General features: G+C 37.4%; 1 protein-coding gene across 15 annotated transcripts in view; it reads right to left on the bottom strand.

The window, feature by feature from the left end:
• PCM1 (pericentriolar material 1) overlaps positions 1 to 19,257 on the bottom strand; it is a 46,637-nt gene that overhangs the window by 17,579 nt on the left and 9,801 nt on the right. For all 15 annotated transcript variants that reach the window (XM_063335401.1, XM_063335399.1, XM_063335397.1 and 12 more), the window contains 16 exons: positions 17,595 to 17,772; positions 15,165 to 15,274; positions 14,495 to 14,711; positions 13,080 to 13,278; positions 12,569 to 12,745; positions 11,682 to 11,839; positions 11,252 to 11,466; positions 7,421 to 7,575; positions 7,210 to 7,339; positions 6,397 to 6,531; positions 4,702 to 4,892; positions 3,940 to 4,137; positions 2,758 to 2,980; positions 2,500 to 2,645; positions 1,343 to 1,536; positions 181 to 361 (listed from right to left, as the gene is read on the bottom strand). In XM_063335401.1, the coding sequence (XP_063191471.1) occupies positions 181 to 361; positions 1,343 to 1,536; positions 2,500 to 2,645; positions 2,758 to 2,980; positions 3,940 to 4,137; positions 4,702 to 4,892; positions 6,397 to 6,531; positions 7,210 to 7,339; positions 7,421 to 7,575; positions 11,252 to 11,466; positions 11,682 to 11,839; positions 12,569 to 12,745; positions 13,080 to 13,278; positions 14,495 to 14,711; positions 15,165 to 15,274; positions 17,595 to 17,772 (2,807 nt within the window). The remainder of the gene's footprint in view (positions 1 to 180; positions 362 to 1,342; positions 1,537 to 2,499; positions 2,646 to 2,757; positions 2,981 to 3,939; positions 4,138 to 4,701; positions 4,893 to 6,396; positions 6,532 to 7,209; positions 7,340 to 7,420; positions 7,576 to 11,251; positions 11,467 to 11,681; positions 11,840 to 12,568; positions 12,746 to 13,079; positions 13,279 to 14,494; positions 14,712 to 15,164; positions 15,275 to 17,594; positions 17,773 to 19,257) is intronic.

Below are 19,257 nucleotides of genomic sequence, written 5' to 3'. Positions count from 1 at the left end.
AACACTTCACTGAAAAAAAAAAGTAAAAAAATTAAACTGGAAACTGCAGAAGTAAAGCTCATCCTGCATTTCTATTACAATAAATTCCCTAAAGAATGATGAATTCCCATAAGCCCCAGAAAAGGGAGGAGAGAGGGAGCAAAAACGATTAAAGGAGAGTTGCACTGTGACATTAAATACCTTTGTTTTTCTGCTCCATTAGAGGAACTGCTCTCAAAAGGTTTGGGGAATGACATATACTCAGTTTTCCCAGAAGCATTATGATCTAGAGGATGTTGCTGCTGCTGCTCACTGCTGTGCGGGGAAATATTGTGTGCAAAATCTCCAAAACCAGAAGGGAACACTGGATTATAGTTAATACCTACAAAGTAAACAAGAGAGAAGATACTACCTCATTTATCTGTGTGATAAAAGTAAAATCTGAGACATATTGTGTGGCAACATAAAATTGTAAAGCAAAAATACAGTGGGGAAGTAAGCAAAAACTGTTTTCATTCTGGATGTACTGCAATAATCAGAATTTATCATAAATTCAGGTTTCTAACATTGCTGGATACTACATATACCACTACAATCCCATCGGTGGGGAGATGAAGGTACTTTAAGAGCCCTCAATAAAAAGTTCCTACAAATGAAGGTAAAAATGACATCAGTTTCAAAAAAGGTAGAGTTCTGTCTGCACAAAGAACTTATCAATACTTTAACTACCAAACTGACAAGAAAATTCCAATGGTACAAGTATTTACAGGGCCAAAGAAGTCATAAATTCATAATACTTATTTTAACTTTAGAATCTTTATAGTAGTGGCAAATTGAACGTAACTATTCTTCTGTGCGGGTTCTCTGTAATTCAAAATATATCCTTTACAGAAACCAGACTTTAGAATCTGAAAGCTACAATCTACGTCTATGCCTATTTCCTGGTTTCCTGAAAAGGCTGAAATATATTATTAAAAGAGCTTTAACAATTTTTAATGATACAGTAAAATACCTACATTTTTTTCCATTTTGAATTCAACAGTAAAAATAGATTTGGTAATCACAGAATGGTTTGGGTTGCAAGGGACCTTAAGGATCACCTAGTGCTACCCGCCTTGCCATGGACAGGGACACCTCCCACTAGATCAGGTTACTGGTAATGAGATTAGGAACACTGTATAGAATCACAGAATTGTTTGGGTTGGAAGGGACCTTAAAGATCACCTAGTTCCAACCCCCCTGCCGTGGGCAGGGACACCTCCCACTAGATCGGGTTGCTCAGAGCCCCATCCAGCCTGGCCTTAAAAACTTCCAGGGATGGGGCCTTCCACCACCTCTCTGGGCAACCTATAGTAATACTCACCTGGAGCAAAGGAAGAAAAATTAGTAAATCCTGGTACATTAAACAGGTTCATGGGTTGCGGAGGAAAGCTGAACGGACAGAAAACAGGAGATGGAGGTGGTGGTGCACTACTGCCTCTCTCTTTTCTTGATGGCTTTTCTTGACACTGTTGTTCCTCTTGCTGGCGCATAAGATCATTTAACATTTGTTTCAACCTTCGAAACAAGGAAAAATAAGCACTTGGCGGGGTGGGGGGGGGAAGAATGCTAAGGGAAAGCTGTAAATTTATGCTCAAGTAATTTGAGATTCACGTTATTTCACCTGCCCCGTGCAATGCACATAAAGACCCACTCCATTTAGCTAGAAAAAACTAAACACTCAAGAAAACAACAACTTGTATTTAATCCTGAGCAATAGTCAAGAACAGTTTTAAAATCAGCCACTCTGTACTAGTGGTCATGTTTACAGAAGTTAAACATACTTGCAAGAATACAAAAAAATTGACTAGGTACTAAAAAAATAAGCAGGCTGAAAAGGAAACTTAAATAGAAACAACTGAATACGCAAAAGATTTGCAGAAGTGGCATTCAAACTACTTTAAAATATTATATGATGGCAGTAACCATATACCACTTACCAAATACAAAACTAAGATGAAGAGCTTGAACTTTCTTGCAATGAATTAAAATGACTATTACATTTTTTTTAAAAAAGATCATTGTTCAGAAGGTAAAAGTAGTACACCCAAATGGAGCACATATAAGCATAAATTCTGACTGATAACACTAAGAAAGAACAAAAAGCTTTTCCACTGTCTTTCCTAAGCATTATAATCCAGAATCTTGCCAGGTAGTTTAGTGAAGACTACAGACATAAAAGCATATTCAAGTTTAAACCAAAAAAGCCAAATAAAGTTATTGCAAGAGATTTCTGGAAGAGATGCCAACTTCTGGTTCTCTTCACTAAAGATTACTCAAAAAGAACCCCCTCAAAGGCATTACAGCAGTGGTGAAAATACCAACCAAAAATGCTGTATACAATTTCAAAAGCTTGTAATCGACTCAGAAGTTCAACAGTCTCATATTTAACCATTATCTGTAATCTCTTATTCACATAACCATGTTCTCTGCTACTGAAGCATTTCAAATTCCAGTCAAACACTAATACAGTCAACAAACCTTTGGACATTATTCTGCTGCCAAGTCAGCTGAGTGTAACACTGGTTTAATTGATGCATAATAAGATGAACTTGGGAAGATGCAACATTATTGGGCATCATACTGTAAGGGCCTGTAAGCAAAGTCTGTAGAAGACAAGAGAGGGTCTGTGGAAAGAAAATACATGACAGTCACCAAATTACCAAAACCAGAAGTTATTGCTAGAAAGATTTAGGAAAAAAAAGTAAAACCAGCAAAATAACTGTTCTTCATATCTACCTGCTGATCCTGCATCAAAGTTTGACAAATGCTGACACTAAATTCATGCTGTTTCTTCAACTGATTGATCTGCTCTTGCCATTGCTCCTTTTCTTCCACGTATGAAAGTTCAGACATCCACCGAAGGTTTTCTTGACGTCGCATACTTATGTTTTGCTGTTGCCTGGCCTTAGACAATGGACGATAATTCCCATCTGCTGAAAGAGGACGGCAATTTTTCCACCTGGGTGGGGAAAAAAAACAAGAATGAGGACAAAAGCTGAAATTTCAAACAGCTTCCTCTAATGATAATTTCATTATTCAAATTACATCAACTCCTCACTTGGCATAGGCCATTTCAGTGTGCCAGCTAATCACCCAATGCTATTTTGTCAATCCAACATTATCCTAAACAAATGGAAAGTAACAGCCACCCAACTGACAATCGCTGTCAAAAAAGAATTGCTAAGGATGTTTCTGGATCCTGTTTCAGTATTGCCCACTACTGAGACATATACATACTTAGATGAAAACTGAAGCCACCAACATAATATACTAAGAATTAAGAGGCTCAGCTCCTAAGTAGAAGGCCACTATCTACTAAAATTATCTTGGTATTAAAAACAAGAGAAAAATCAGTCGAAGAGATACAGATTACTTTTAACATAGCATTTTCATTTAGTCACAGAAAGCTCATTAAGGAAATCAATCAGGTAAGCAAGAGTTAAAAATCTAGTAAGAAATAGTTTTCAAAGATGCAAAAGCCAACAATTTAAAAGGAAACATTTCAGGGTTAGTTTAATTCTCTGAATTACTTTTTTTGAAGAGACCAATCAATATCATGGCAAAAATTTCATATATGTTATCTTTTAAGCTGATTAAAACAATGTGGGAAGATATGGAGGTACCGCAACACAACTGGAGAGCTCAACAGCAGACATTTAATATGACCAAAAACAGAAGAAATAATCAAATTAGTTATACACATTGCAGCTACAGAGACTCAGACAAGAACACACCACTGCACACAGTTCCCTAGCAAGCAGAAATTAATTCTACTTAATTTTAAAAAATGAATTAAATGAATTTTTTTAATTACTTAAATTCACTTAATTAAGGATGCCTTGTAGCTAATGCAATGCTTCTCCCACCCCTTCCAAACATACTCTGATGAGCATCAGATCAACAAGTAATGCCACTAACCTGTCCTTGTTTTCTTTAACAAAATATGCATTTTCTGGTATATTGTTATTGGGGTAAACAGAGAAACTGTCATTCAAACTTGATCCGTCTTCTTCCTCTTCTTCTGCCTGACCAACTCCATCAGAGAGATAACCGTCTTCATCTCCATCCTCTTCATCTAGTGCACACTGGGTAGAACCTCCCCAGGTAGCCACTGTCCTAGTAAACGTTGAATTAAAAAACAAAAAAAGAAAAAAAGAAAAAGGAAAAAAAAGAGAGGGGTGTTTGGGAAGGGAGGTTTTGGTGCTTTTTTTTTGGTTTATGACAAATTATTAAAACAATCTGTTGACATTTACAAGGCTGTCAATCTCCAATTAATCAAGCTGCACCAAAATTAATTTAAACATTATCTCACCAGTGCAAAATGAAACTAGTATTCTTCTGATACTAGGACTGTTAAATAAAATTACTTACTGTTTTGGAAAATTATTACTTTATTATTATTATAAATGGTACAGAGATGAAGAAAAATTACTCTGAGCATTTGGCATTTTCCACACATTCTCCTCTCCTTAGGTGATTTTTCACCATTTATGGAGCAGGGGAGACTAAGTATGCTGGGAAGACCCATAAAACTGTCAAGTTCACAACTACCAGTCACTTTAGAAGTCAAGAAATTAATTTACTACTCTGTTATATTATCACATTCAGTCAAAACAGGAAACTGCCCCAAGACTGACATCTTGCACCCACTGACTAACACAGAGCGACTTGTGTTCTTACTTTTCAGTCCTGCTCTGCTGTGGAGTACGCTGAGCTTCTGATGCTTCACTTTTAACAGAGGCAGCAACAGTAGATATCGTTTCTGCGAGCTCTCTCCTCCTCTGATGTTCAGCCATTAAAGCTTCAAGTTGCTTTCTTCTCTGTCGCAGTTCTTCTCTTAATATCTCATGTCTTCTCATCTCAGACCATAACTGTTTGCAATAAAATGGAAGACATTAGACTATAAACAAAATAAATACAACCCAAAGCAGATACAAATTTTAATATTTTATACTACATTGATACCTTTTCGTTCAGGCATTGGTATTACACTGTAACTGAAGTTACAGTACAGGAAGCTGCAAAATACATCCCATGTTTATCCCAAATACTGCAAAATCTAAGAAGGTAACTAAACATTATAGGACAGACTTTTTTAAGGAAAACAGTGTACGTTTCATTCAACACTGTTTTCATCACACAACTTAAGCACTGTTAACTCTTTAAGTAGCATGATCTGAAAGGTCCCTTCCAACCTAGGCAATTCTATGATTCTATGAATTGTGCCGAGTACTCCATTGGTAACAAAGTAGAGGGTACAACAAAAAGATTTTCTGCAACCTGCAGAAACTTCAAGTTGCAGTGTACATTTGAACAAGACTTAAGGAAGCCATGATTTAAAAGAAGAACACATAAAGGGAAAGGTACAGGTAGAAAGAAGCCTTTATCTACCTTAAATTAGACACAGTGAAAACATAAATGGCAAGATACTTTCACAAACACAGTAATATAATAGTATAATGTACAAAAACTAGACAGGCAAAGACAGACTTAAGGGAGACAGGCAAGTGACAATGTACTCGAGCCTGAAAGCAACTGAACAAGTTGGTGGTGCTGGAGCTAAGTAGTTTTCCAACAAAAATGTATATGTATTTTTCTAATTAATAACCCACCCAAGTTTGTAGAGTGTTAGCAATTGCATCAGCACATTCATTTTAGAGACAGCTTCTTTTTAGCAGGAAGAATTCAGACCTATTATTTAGTGAAATAATACGAGTTGTCCTATAGTGCTTATTTGGAAGATGCCAAAATTCTGAACTTCTCTTCTTGAAGAAGGAAAACTTCTGTTTTAATGACAACAGTACATGCATTGCTCAATCCTCCTCACCTAAGCTGCTAAAGTAAAATTTACAAGAATGCTGATGTAACTCACAGAGAAAGCTTATTTAAAAATATTTTTCAGATACTTGTTTGTTATGTGAAGTCTAGCCAGGAAATCACATATCCCTCCACACCTACAAATGCCAGCATAATTGTGAGAAAGTAATATCCAGATTATTATTTAAGGCATGTATTTTTGGGGAAAAGGGGAAAGAAGAGGCATAGAAGATTCAAATACTGCCATTATTTTCATCATGGATGACCTGCCTGTGGTATATGCTATCAAATGTTCGCAGTACAAACTCAAAAAATTCATTAAACTTCCACATTAGTATTTGGCAACAACTTCTATATTTGAGGAAGATCTTTTGCCAGTTCAGGTCAATTCACTTGACCTGAATATTCACTTCTTTCCAGACATGAAACAAAGAAGTCATACATACTTTGTTAAAATGGCTACTACTCCACTCCCCATGCTAAGCACTTTAAAAAAGTGTCCAAGTTACCTAGAACTTTTTTCCTTTTTAAAGTCACAGAATATCAAGTATGAAATACCTCATTGCCTACTGGTACAGATTCATCAAATTCAAGCAAAGGCTTGCCAGCTGTGTTACACTCATTCATGCCCGGAGTTGAGGTTACTGGTGAAGTCTGCCTGTTTGCTGGGCAGTTGCCCAGGCCAGCTGACAACTGGAAGAGAAAGCAAAACAGCAAAATACAGTAGAGTAGCTTTCTAACACTTACCTGCTGTTAAAACCCAACACAGTTAAGGCTTTATGAGATAGGAAAATTAGTATTCAGTTTTCAGAACTTAGCCAGCAATCAACAAAACTTATTTTTATGTAATATAGTACTGTATAATGCAGTAGATGCAGAGTACTGATAATTTACGGCTTACTTCATAGATAAAAAGTTCATCTTCAAAGAGTATGAGAAACAGTACAATACTGTGCAGTTAAGTTTGAATACAATAAGGTGTTGATCACATTTACAAGACACAATATTGTTTCAAAATACCAGACCCTGCAAATGACTACTAAGAGGAGTGAAGACGCAGTGATTAGAGCAGGTACAGACAGAAAAATTTCAGGCTCAAAATAAGACAGAAGGTTCTCTATTTCTGAAGACTTTAAATCAAGGCTTTTGAGGACAAACTACAGTGAAATTGGAGCTTGATACAGCAATCACTGAGCAAGAACCTACAATGGAATAAGGTCTTCTCTTGGCTTAGAAGTCCACATGCTTACAGTATACAAATATTACCAATTTTAAATTTTTTTCCAATTTCTATAGTGAAAAAATAGTGTGAAAAGTGTTTTGGTTTGTTGCTCAACAGCTTAGGAAAGCAAAGAAATACATTCTACGTACTTGAAGGTCAGGACAAGCTTTCTGTAACACTTGAATTTTTTCTTGAATTTCAATCAGTTTTCTTCTTTCTTCTTGTAACTGCTTGAGCTCCCGTTGCTGCTGCTGAAGTTTAGCTTCATAAAACTTCTCTCTGCATAAATAAGTTATCCGCATATTACTTGGCAAGAAGTTGCCTAAAGCATGATTCTACTATCCTTAGACAAAGGCATACCTTGCTTTTTCATTCAGGCCTACATCTTTCTGTAACTTGTTGGTACTAGCTCGGACATTGTTTGGTTGTTGCTTTGTCTCTTCCATCTCACCCAAAAACAAGTCACCAATATTAGATGCATTTGCAATTGTTGCTTGAGGTTCTGGATCATCATCCTGAAAGGATGTCAAAGGCAGTTAGGCTGTTTTCAAGTTGATACACAACATGTAATAAGTTTTGTTTGTCAAACTAGTTTTTTAAAACTAAACAGCCTGAATAGCTTTATCTTTAGTTCAGATCATAAACTGAGAAGTCATCATCTTCGCGGCATCATGACTAAGATAAATTAACTTAATGAGAGAATTTAAAGTTACAAAGCTCACACTATTGAAACGTGCACTATAAAAGGAAGATAACTTGTCTCATTCTGGAAGCATAAACCACTTGAATTGTGGTTTGTGGACTAGTGGGAGATGTGGTGGTCGGAGGTCGTCTTGGGTTTAGTGATCATGAAATGGTCAAGTTCTCAATTCGTAGCGATGTAAGGAGGGGGATTAGCAAAACCTCCACCTTGGACTTCCGGAGGGCGGACTTTGACTTGTTCAGGACACTGGTTGAGAGAGTCCCTTGGGAGACAGTCCTGAAGGGCAAAGGGCTCCAGGAAGGCCGGACACTCTTCAAGAAGGAAATCTTAAAGGCCCAGGAGCAGGCTGTCCCCAAGTGTCACAAGTCTAAAGGGCGGGGAAAATGTCCAGTCTGGATGAATAAGGAACTTTGCATGGGACTTAGGAATAAAAGGAGGGTTTACCACCTTTGGAAGAAGGGACAGGCAACTCAGGAGGAGTACAGAGATCTCATTAGGTTATACAGAGAGAAAATTAGGAAGGCAAAAGCCCAGCTGGAGCTCAACTTGGACACTAACATTAAGGACAACAAAAAAAAGGTTTTATAAATACATCAACAAAAAGAAAGCCAGGGAGAATCTCCATCCCCTACTGGATGCTGGGGGAAAGTTGCAACCAATGACGAGGAGAAGGCTGAGATACTGAATGCCTTCTTTGCCTCAGTCTTCAATAGTCAGACCAGCTATCCCCAGGGTGCTCAGCCTCCTCAGCTGGAAGATAAGGATGGAGAGCAGAACAACCCACCCATAATCCAGGAGGAAGTAGTCAATGATCTGCTTCTGCACCTAGACACACATAAGTCTATGGGGCCAGATGGGATTCACCCAAGAGTACTCAGGGAGCTGGCAGGTTTAGGAATGGGTTTAGGAAGGGGAGGTCCTGCTTAACCAACCTGATCTCTTTCTATGGCCATGTGACCCACCTTCTGGATGCGGGGAAGGCTGTGGGCATTGTCTGTCTGGACTTTGGTAAGGCCTTTGACACCGTCCCCCACAGCATTCTCCTGGAGAAGCTGGCGAATCATGGCATAGACAAGTGTACTCTTTGCTGGGTTAAAAACTGGCTGGATGGCCATGCCCAGAGAGTCGTGATTAATGGGGTGAAATCCTCTTGGTGGCTGGTCACCAGTGGTGTCCCTCAGGGCTCAGTTTTGGGGCCAGTTTTGTTTAATATCTTTATCAATGATCTGGATGAGGGGATTGAGTGCACCCTCAGTAAGTTTGCAGATGACACCAAACTAGGTGGGAGTGTTGATCTGCTTGAGGGTAGGAAGGCTCTACAGAGGGACCTGGACAGGCTGGATCGATGGGCCAAGGCCAACTGTATGAGGTTTAATAAGGCCAAGTGCCGGGTCCTGCATTTCGGTCACAACAACCCCAAGCAACGCTACAGGCTTGGGGAAGAGTGGCTGGAAAGCTGCCCGGCAGAACAGGACCTGGGGGTGCTGGTGGACGGCCAGCTTCACATGAGCCATCAGTGTGCCCAGGTGGCCAAGAAGGCCAACAGCATTCTGGCTTGTATCAGGAATAGCATGGCCAGCAGGAGCAGGGAAGTGATGGTGCCTCTGTACTCGGCACTGGTGAGGCCTCACCTCGAGTACTGTGTTCAGTTCTGGGCCCCTCTGTACGAGGGGGACATTGAAGTGCTGGAGCGTGTCCAGAGGAGAGCTACCAGACTGGTGAGGGGTCTGGAGACCAGGTCATATGAGGAGAGGCTGAGGAAGCTGGGCTTGTTTAGCTTGAGGAAGAGGAGGCTGAGGGGAGACCTCATTGCCCTCTACAACTGCCTGAAAGGAGGCTGGAGAGAGGTGGGTGTTGGCCTCTTCTCCCAGGTGAATAATGACAGGACCAGAGGAAATGGTCTGAAGTTGCGGCAGGGGAGGTTTAGATTAGATATTAGGAAGAATTACTTTACTGCAAGAGTGGTCAGGCACTGGAACAGCCTGCCCGGGGAGGTGGTTGAGTCACCATCCCTGGAGGTATTGAAGAAATGTCTAGATGTGGCACTTCAGGGCATGCTCTAGTGGCAGAGATTGTAGGTTGTTTGGTTGGACTCGATGATCTTAAGGGTCCTTTCCAACCATGAAGATTCTGTGATTCTGTATTTTATGCCCATGACTGAGTGGACAGAAACACACAGGCATGTCAAGAAACAAAGGGAGAGGCAAAAAGAGGAACAGAAGGAGACCGAGGTGAACACAACTGCATAATTACTGTAGTCATGAAGTTAAGCATTAATATGAACAGCTTTAAAAACACAACTACTCTTGAAAGTTAAGTCTAAAGTATTTTCAAAAGTCTTCTACGTGGTTCTCTATTCCACTTGTTTTCTTAATTTTTGTATTTTCAGTTCTCAAATTGAAAATATTCAAGCTGCAGCCACTGTTTCTTTTGTTTTCTACCTTGATTGTTCTTAATACAGAACCTGCTGAACAGGAGAGATCATCATCATCAGTGACCAAGTATGGCACAGCCTACACACACCTACAGTTCCACTGTACGTACAGATACAAGCCTTGTAAATATGAGGGAAAGACTGAGGACATGCCATTAATTAGGTTAGTTATTAAGGAAGCTGCTGTATCATCTCTAATTCTGATTTATACCACTGTACAGTTAACATCTTTATAGTGATGACAAAAACAAGCCTGATCCAGATGCTGAGAAGTTTTTGATAGCAGTATAATCTTGAAATAACAATATAGTGTTTATACCGTTGCTATTGTAAAATGTATGTTCTAATTGAGATTGATTTGAGAGTTCTCACATAAAGCCTTTACGTTTCTGATACACCTATGTGTATTCAGTATGCAGACATTAAATTAGGCAGTGCTCAAATGTAAGCATTCTGTAGGGACATTAGGTTTATGAAAAGATGTTTTAGTAAACATCACCAAATTAGCATGAGATTTTCTAAATTAAAAACACTGCAATTGATAGCAGGGCATCGGCCCTCAAGATTCTAGAGAAAACCCAAAAAATCAACAACACCCCTTAAACCCAAACAAAAATACCCTAACTCGAATGTGTTGCAACATCTGAGGATTTTAATCAAATAATTTTTCCTCATTGATTGAACAATGTTGCAAAACCTAGGATTCAAAACCTAAAAACTGATGAATATTCATTATAAGCTTAAAAATGTAGATCAATATTATTTAAAAAAATATTACACTTCCTGGTTCATGTTCCGTAATCCAGTGATAAGGTTAAGTATTAAGGGCATTCTTCTGTTAGGTTAGTATCCCCCAAGAAAATTCCAGATTTGAACTTCAGAAGCATCACCCTTGACTTCAGAAAAAAAATCATGCAGTATCTCTTTTTCCCAGCCTAAAAATGAGCTTTTTAAATGTTCCACTAAGCAGAGTGTTTTTTCCTATTAAAAGTTAAACACTGCATGAAATAATGAATGCCATATTTTTGTGCAGAGATTTAGATTCATGAAATACCTGCACCATAGCAGCAAGGTTCTGTAGCTGTCTAAGTTTCTGTTTTGCAGCTATAAGCCTATTGATCTTCTGCTCAAACTCGGCATCTCCAGCAGCATCACCCAGGCTGCTTCTGTGACTAGACATGGAATCTTCACTAACTCTATCTTCTTCCACTTCATCATCTTCACCTTGGGGTAGGTCAATATCTTTGTCATCCTCCCTGTTATGACAGTCTGGAATCAGGGAGAGAAGGAAACAAAAACAGTACCAACGACACATTATTGAACTTCTGAAGTCCACTGTAATTACTGGACATTAGAAAAATATCAGTTTAATGATTAGACTCTTGAACATTTTGCTCATCAAACAAGGTTCTCACAAATTCTGTGCAGCTATCAGAATTATTTGCATTACGACTCAAAAATTATTAGAAGATTTTAGAACATACCTAGAGCAGAAGACATTTTTAGAGTCCTTATATTAGCAGCAGATCGGTTATTTATTTCACAGTCTGTATTAAGATGTCTTCCATCTCTGTTATTAGTTCCACACTGTACATTTGAGTTGCTGTTTATTTCACTCCAACTACTCATTCCTTGAGGGTTTCTAGGGTAAAATACATCACTCGTTAACTTTTAAGAAATTATATCAACGGAATTTTACTTCAGTCGTTTATCAACTGGCTTTTATGGGAATGTGTCCTGACATTTAAAATAAAAAAAAAAAATCAACCCCATATAAAATCAGTCCAGACGTTTGGTATTTGTCAATATTCATCTCTCCAATGGTTTTTTTTTTTTAAGCAATCAGAAGCAGCTATGAATTATCCCCTGCTAGATCTACAACAATATAAGAGGCTTTCAAGGTATATGTCTATATTATGAAAGCTTTATATGATTCATAGCTAAATTAGTATTCATTTCTGCACAGTGAAGATCCATGGATGCACAGTTGCCCTGTCAGACTATAGGTCTAAATGCCTCTCTAAACTAAAGTTGGTTTTTATTCCAATTCTCTAGTCTGGGCCTGTTAACCTTCTAGTAGAATTCCACACACGTAATTCAGTGCTTAAACCCAAAGGAATTACAGATTTTGAAGTCTCTTATAGTATTTTCTAAATGTCCAATCTAATCTACAATTGCTATATAAGTAAGTTACCAAGAACAAGATTATTATTTATCACCTGTATAAGAACACTACTTTAAATTAAAAATTTTGGAAAGTTATCGTAATTACAGAATTAAGTTACTTCTGGTTGACTGAAATAATGTATTGCTTCAGGAAGCCTGTAACAACTTAGCTACGAAGATCTAGGAGGACAAAAAATATGACAACCTAATATTTGTAACAGGCTGTGGATCCTCATGTTCAGAATCACTTTCTGATTCTTCTGTTTCTTCCTCTTCCTTAGTGTTTTCGTTCACAGCATCTGTCATCATATCAGACGTTTGCTCATAGTAGTGAACTAACTCACGTAACTCATTCAGCCTCTTACGAACTTCATTTAGCTTCCTGAGGAGAAAAAAACCCAGAATATGCTACGCATTTTATCATATTATCAAATTATGTAGAGTTAAGAAGTATATATATCATTTAAAGCTCAAAGTTTACTGCCCTTTTCCTAGCTGTAAGAACCTTCCACTTGAAGCTCTGAACTCATTAAACTGTCTTGGACCATTTACTAAATAGTAATATAATACTAAATTAGTATTATAGTATTACTATATATTTAGTAATATAATACTAAATTAGGTAGATTAAAACACAAAATGGTTTCTTAACACCGAACTTGTAACACTCAAAATCACTAAAGCACATTATGAAAAAAAAATTAAAAGACTTTTACTGAAGCTTTTCTGTTGGGTTTAGATTGTCATCCTCTTCACTCTCATTCTGAGAAACCATGGAATCAGGAAGGTAAGGAGCAGATGCCAGGCTATTTGATTCACCATTGACAACAGTAACTACGCCTACAGGACCAGAAGCCGCTGAAGTTGTACTTCGTTGATCAATACTTCTTTGAGGAGAACCTGAAGCAGGAAAAACTACAGAAAAGACATACAGCTCATAAGAACAACTTGCAAAAAGAACCCGCGTAACTGAATTACGTTAAAATGTAACTACAGAAAATATTACCAACATACACAACAGTTGTTACAAATGCTTTTGTTCCTAAGTTTCATGGCATGCAATGCCAACAGGCAGAGCAATATGTAGCTTTTGTAAACAAGACTTCAGTCAGTTCCTTTTAGCTTTATCGCGCTTCAGAAGTGGAAGCTTTCATGCTCTGAATCTGCCCAAAGAGTTATTTTAAGGTTTTATTTACGGCTGAATTGCTTTTTTTGAAATTTAATATTTCAACATGATAAAAATTCTATCGTTTTTTCCTCTGCTAAGCTCCCGCATCCATATGCTGTAGAACACAGATTTGAGATTTGATGTTTGCTTTTTCCAGCTATGTGAAATCATATCCAAATATGCCTACATAGCATGCATTAATTACATGTAGAAAGTAGTAAAGTAACTATTAAATCAGCCTGCGCTTCTCCAGGACCATGCTTCAAGTGCCTGATTTCTTAATGTTAACCAGAATACGCTGTGATCAGCCCTCAGAAGTTTCCAGCTATAAGACAACCTTCAGCAGTACAAAAGTACTTCTAGAAATAGAAAGCAAGAGCAGCAAGCAGGCCTGCATAAAGACTTTAAGGAGAGGAAAAAGCCATCTAAGGAACAGGCCGAAACTCTAGTCCATTCAGACAGTTAAGTTCCTCTGATATAGCCTATGATCAAAGTTCCTGCAACTAGTGCATGAGAAAGTCTTTTGACAGTGGACAAGCAACCCTGTAACGCTACAGAGCTATGAACATCTGAAGTGCTGAGTACAGAAAATCAGGTGTATGGTGATAAAAAAATACAGAAATTTCAAGTTCATATGGTACGTTCCACAAGTCAGATGTGTTACAGACAAGCCTTGAAGAAAAAAATCCTGTCATCACATCTTCACATTCGTCAACTTTGATAATGTTATAAACCAAAGTGCTGCAAGCAAAAACACTCATCATCGTGACTTGTAGAGCTCTCAATTAAGCCAGAAACTTATACAGCATTAAAAGACAGAACAATTACATAATATTGCCCCAACACAGCTTTATCACCTCCATTTCATTAACCACTTACAAGCTGAAAGACCATGTTACAAACATGCACATTAAAAAAAAGCTGTATTCTTGAAAAGATACAATTCTGCCTGTATTTACTTACAGGAGGAGTTATTTAGATGTTGGTCACGAAGCGTATGAAGCTCTCCTAACAGTTTGTCCATTTTTTGCTTTTTACCCTGCAACATTCGCATCTTGTTAAAAAGCTGCGCCTTCTCCTCTGACAGGTGTTCGGACACTGAAGAGTTCCTGCTTTGTGAAATCTCTCTGCTAAGTGAAAGACTTTCTGCTTGCCTTCTGTTGTCTGGCACAGACTGTGTCTAAAAAGAGTAATTTCATTTTATTCAGACTACTATGAAAAAAGCCAAATAAACTGTAAGAAACAAAAAGCCCTCTTATAGGCTTGCTAGGCTCAACACCAGAACAAAGAACATTATATAAGGAAATTGATCCTGAAAACACTCTCATGATATTCTAATTATATACTTAATTATATATATATTAACTTAATATTGTATATTGACTTAATATATAATTCTATTGCCATATAGAAACTACTTCCCTGGACTTTCACAGAAAACAGAGACAGGAAGTATAGATCAGTCAGCCAATAACTCTTCCCAAAGATGTTGAGCTTTCAAGTTTGGGAGAACCCTAACTACTCCACTGTCAAACCCACACAAACAAGCAAGACAAACGTTTAACTGCACTGTTCAAAAGAATATGAAAAACAGACAATGGCAAAACTTATACAGTCCAACCCAAGGACTGACCTGAGAATCATGAAGCTGGTTATGAAAGCGCTGAATTAAGTCATTCAGTTCTTCATTCAGTTCTGATGTAAGGCTTACTCCTGAAACACTACCTGTAGTCTCTGTTACAACTGGGCATGCAGGAGGAGGAAAAAATGTAAATACTTTTACACAGCAATGAAATAAAGGCTATTTGATGAAAATTTCTAGTTTAACAAGAATGTCAATATACTGCAGCTCTCCAAATACAGCAATTATTTTTAATGTTGTGTCCTTCCCACCAACTTTACACTTGAAAGATTATTTCCATTACAGAAATGCTACCAAGCCAACTCAAAGCTCCCTTGTGAAGAACCATACAAAAGGACTTTTAAGTCCATTCTGTGTTTTGCTAAAAAGGTCAGAGCAAAATGAAAACAACCAAGTTGTCTAGGGTTGATGGAAACATTTTTCTTATTAAAACCAGAATTGTTACTACTTAGTACAGCCAGACCAACAACACTGCATGTGATTTTACTTCCTTAAAATAACAAACTAACAGGACAGCAAGTTTTCATCTTGGTATAAGTCTTAATCTTTACAGCTGCAGTCTCGGGGGTTTGCCATTGAAAAAGTTTTACGAGAGGAATACATTAAAAAGAAAGCTTTTTTCTCACCCTGAAAACTCAAACAATATTAAGATATGGAACTGGCAGTTGAGAGATTCAAATAACTTTATTTTTCCACAAATAAGAACCAACACTTCATAAGAAAAATCAAGCACAAATATTATTTATTTTCCCCACAGATTATGACTTTGTTACCTGATTTACTCACAGTAAGTTTTACTATTTTCAAATTTAAAACACTTATTTTGCCCTATGTTGGATTTGAATCTTTGGTACATACTACATCCTTAAGTAAGTCAACACAAAGAGCAGTAAGAAACTGTTATTAGGAGCAACATAAGTAGAAATATGAAACAAACAAAAACACCACCAAAGAATTAAAAAAACCCACAAATCAGTTCTAATTTATCATATGTAATTCTGTTTTCTACCCATTTCATCTACACACTCCTCTTCAAGATGGAGTTTTGTGTATTTGAGGAAAGAAGAGAAAGCAGATTCTATGACAGGTCTACCGCTGCTGAGCAGATAGGAGAAAAGCAGTTACTGAAAACCATTTGAGAAACAAGGAAACACCTTTTGAAGGCACTGGCTTGTTTTGCTCCTGTGGTATCTTTCTAGAAGCTCTCTACCTACCAACTTCTCTGCTTCTCTTTCTACACTAAACTCTATTTTTCTTAACTAGTTCCATCTTCTTTCATACAGTCGATCTAATCGAAGACAGAAGAAAAAGCAGAAAGAGGAGCTCATCAGAGCAAGGAACCCTAAAATGAGACTTTTTGTAAAATGTAGAAACCAATGCTCATATTTCTACAAATGAAGCTGTTTTAAATACAAAAATTAACTGTAATAAGAAATGCTATCCCATATACTCTCTAATCAAGCCTAATGGCAACTGTTATGGGGAAGAGTCATGAAATGGTAATGCAGACTGAATCTGAACTTGTTCAGTGCAAAAGTGTCATTCCCTACGACTGCACACATAACTGTACCCCGTTTCCAAAGAAAACCGAACAGAATTTAGGGAGGGGTGGAGGTCAGGATGAGTTTCCAACAAACAAAGGATAGTTCAGATGTCAACAGTGCACAAATCAAGGACAACTGAATCCCTTTTAAGACTGGACTCTTGGGAAAACAACTCTGCTGACAACCTTTAAGCAGATTATCAAGAAGAAGTCTCTGTCGCAAAAGTAATTTTTGAAATGTTGGGAATATATGAAAACAAATTAGAAGAATGCTTTTAAACTGAAGGTTAACACATAATGGTGGTGCTCTGTTATCAGAGTCATGCCCCTAATTTACATGCCATTGAATTTTAAGAGTTTTACTTTCATATTTAGTTATGTAACTGCTTTAGCAGCCTCCTCCTTTCTTTTATTGGATAGACCATTAGTCTAACAGTGGCTATTAAACTGTCAAGCAACCAGCTACCAAAAAACCAAAAGAATCCCATGAAAAAAGCAAACAAAAACTCACACTAACAACTGCCTATAGCCAGAAGGTCGCAGAAAGGGAGAGAACACTGTATCCCCCAACTCCAACTCTTTCCTTTAAAGGCCTGGTACAGTGATGGAGAGGAGAGGCAGACTCCTGACCTGATGTGGTAGACCAATTTTTAGAAGAAAAATCCACAATTTCAGGATTTTAAAAGTAAGCCACAGAAATCAGCTGTGTGGTTTTTAACTGACATACCATTTTACAATGTTATACTGTCAACTCTTTTCAGAAATACAAGCCTTGCATATATTTAAGAAAGACTTTTTAATGTATATTCCACAATTCCAGCTTTAATCATTCAATCAGCACACTAACATGCTATTGAAGAGACAGTCATTCCACATACCAGAATCATCCATGACAGCAATTGCTTGCTCTGCTTTATGCTGCAAAGCAAGAAGAGCTGCCTGTCTTCCTTGAAGAGCCTTTAATTGCTCCTGCTGTTGTAGCATCCTTTTCAACAAATCATGCTGCTTCTTCAAGTTCTCCAACTCCTCTTTAGCTTCCTGTTGCGGATCTCTGGCCTGCAAGATATGAAGAACATTACCATAATCAGGACAATTTATTTGTTGAGTACTAGTGACAGAAGTGTCAAAACAAGCAGGACTTTATAATAGACTCAAACAGCCTAGTTAGTCTAAAAAGGTGAAAAAGAAACAGCTTCACCTTTCTGGTAGTCCTTTTCAGTCTGAAAATTTTATACATCCAATAGGGAGAAACTGTATCACCAAGACATGCTTACCACTCCTGGGGGTTAAATTCTCTTTAAAAATCCAGTCAGCTGCCCTAACACGTCCCAAAGACTAACGTGTAAGCATCCCTCTGTCCTTTGATTCATAAATTCATAGAAGAGTGCATTAAGCTATCGGACTGGTAAAGCTAAGCAAGCATAAGCCACAGTATCATGGAGCTACGTATAATACAAGATCTAGTTTGATTTACTGGCCTAAAATCTCTAAATTTTCAGCAGAGCATTTTGGGCAGTTATTCTTCTCTAACCTGTAACATGTTTAGTTTTGTAGGCTATATTTATGCCATAGATACTAGAATAGACCAGATTTAGGTAAACCGATTTCAAAACAAAACCATGCATAGAACCCCCTCTATACCATATTTTCAAACACATGGAATTAAATCTGAATGAATGAAAGCATGTTGAGCAGTTAAAATATATATTAAACCTAAGTTATTTTCCTCATCCTATGCTAATTAAAAGCTGGAGATTTGCCTCAGAACTTTTATTTGAAGATTGTTAGCAAATTAAGTATTTTAATGAGACATCCAATTAAGATCCTGATCCTGTTTGAAGTTGGATTATCACGCTATGCAGATGAAACCATGGAAAAATTTGCCTCCTTTTTCTTAGGAGTTGACAATTATTTACAAGAACATTACTAACTTAAAAAGCATCATCTTCTCTTCACATACTGCTGAGTTCCTGAAGTACAAAATTCTCTCAGTCCAAAAATTCTGCACCAAATGTCAGAATAGAAACAGGCATCTTATGAACTAGTTCTGGGTACCAGGGACTTTCCAGCAGTGAAAGGAGAACAGACCCAGAATTCTAAACTTCTCAAAGTGTCACTAAAACACATACTACAACTGGCACTGATCATTTCTCTTAAATTTTCATCTTTTATATATAGTGTAGAAGCAGAATAGAGCACACAATGAAATTAACGCAGGAAGGAACAAAGGGAAGAAAGGGAAAAAGGGGTGTGTGTCTTATTCTCACTTTCCCATTGAGTAATGCAAGCTTTATCTAAAGTATCAGATTTGCTCGAGTTCATTAAAATCATACAACAAATTTTTCAAGCTTAGTTCTACATTTAGACTAATAAGCTTGACAAAACATTTAAGCCTTTTATTTTACAGAAAATAATAATTTTATGGGAAAAAAAATATCAAACTTCAGACTTTTTTTCTTTTTTCTTTTTTTTTTTTAAATTAGAGTAGAGACAAAGCCATAGAAAAGCTGCTAACAGATAACAAAAGAAGTTTTAGACTTC

The sequence above is a fragment of the Chroicocephalus ridibundus genome, chromosome 5, assembly GCF_963924245.1.
Source record: "Chroicocephalus ridibundus chromosome 5, bChrRid1.1, whole genome shotgun sequence".
NCBI lineage: Eukaryota > Metazoa > Chordata > Aves > Charadriiformes > Laridae > Chroicocephalus > Chroicocephalus ridibundus.
The sequence above is the reverse complement of the archived record's forward strand: the minus strand, read 5'-3'. Positions and strand labels throughout refer to the sequence as shown.